Here is a 740-nt window from a genome sequence, read left to right on the forward strand (position 1 = left end):
GGGATAAAATTCAACTGTGATTCAGGATTGGAGGGGTGGGAAAAAAAAAGAAAAAATACGCCACGATGGGGTAGAGCTCCCCAATTTTGCTACTCACCCTTCTTTGGGGGCTTCTTGGCGGAGTTGAGCTGCCCGCTGACGTCCTGCAGCCGCTTCTCCAGCTCCCGCTTCTTTTCCAGCGCCAGCTCCTCTTTCGTTTTCCCCACCGGCTTCTTCATGGCTGCAGGGAAAAGGCGGAAAAATCAAATTTAGGCTCAACCCCTCCGAAAAAACCCCAAAAAAACCTCCCTGGCAGCACTTACTTTCGCTGTAGGGCTTGCGGGGTTTCTTCCGCAGGCAGGAGAGGACGTAACGTTCCAGTTCCCGCAGCGTCGAGGGTTTGAGGGTCTCGAAATCGATTTCGATTTCTTCGGGGTTGGAGTCGCGGAGGGAGGGTTCTCGCGACTGGATGATGTGCACAACGCGCCCCAATTTCTCACCCGGGAGTTTGTTGATGTCTAAACTGAGTTGACGTTTCTCATCGTACGTCATCGGTTTGCTTTCCTCCTCTTCCTCCGAATCGTAAAGCGCCGACGGGGGCGGTAACGCCGCTTTCGCCGCTTTTTTGGAGTTCCTAGAGGGAAAAAAATCACTCCGATGGCGTCAGGGGTTGCTGTAAAAAAATCCCCAATCCCCCCCAAAAAAACCAAAACCCACTCCCGGGGGGCTGGCGGCACTCAGACAAAGTTTGGCTTGTTCTT

The 740-nt window shown here is 53.2% G+C and overlaps 1 protein-coding gene across 1 annotated transcript in view; it reads right to left on the reverse strand.

The window, feature by feature from the left end:
* Positions 1 to 97: 97 nt before the first annotated feature.
* Positions 98 to 740, reverse strand: part of LOC104467729 (bromodomain-containing protein 2-like) — a gene marked incomplete at both ends in the record, with an annotated part of 1,074 nt that continues 431 nt past the window's right edge. Inside the window, 2 exons of the mRNA XM_010081608.1 lie at positions 98 to 220; positions 303 to 635. Coding sequence (XP_010079910.1) covers positions 98 to 220; positions 303 to 635 — 456 coding nt within the window. The remainder of the gene's footprint in view (positions 221 to 302; positions 636 to 740) is intronic.

This window comes from Pterocles gutturalis, unplaced genomic scaffold (assembly GCF_000699245.1).
Source record: "Pterocles gutturalis isolate BGI_N339 unplaced genomic scaffold, ASM69924v1 scaffold37139, whole genome shotgun sequence".
Lineage (NCBI taxonomy): Eukaryota > Metazoa > Chordata > Aves > Pterocliformes > Pteroclidae > Pterocles > Pterocles gutturalis.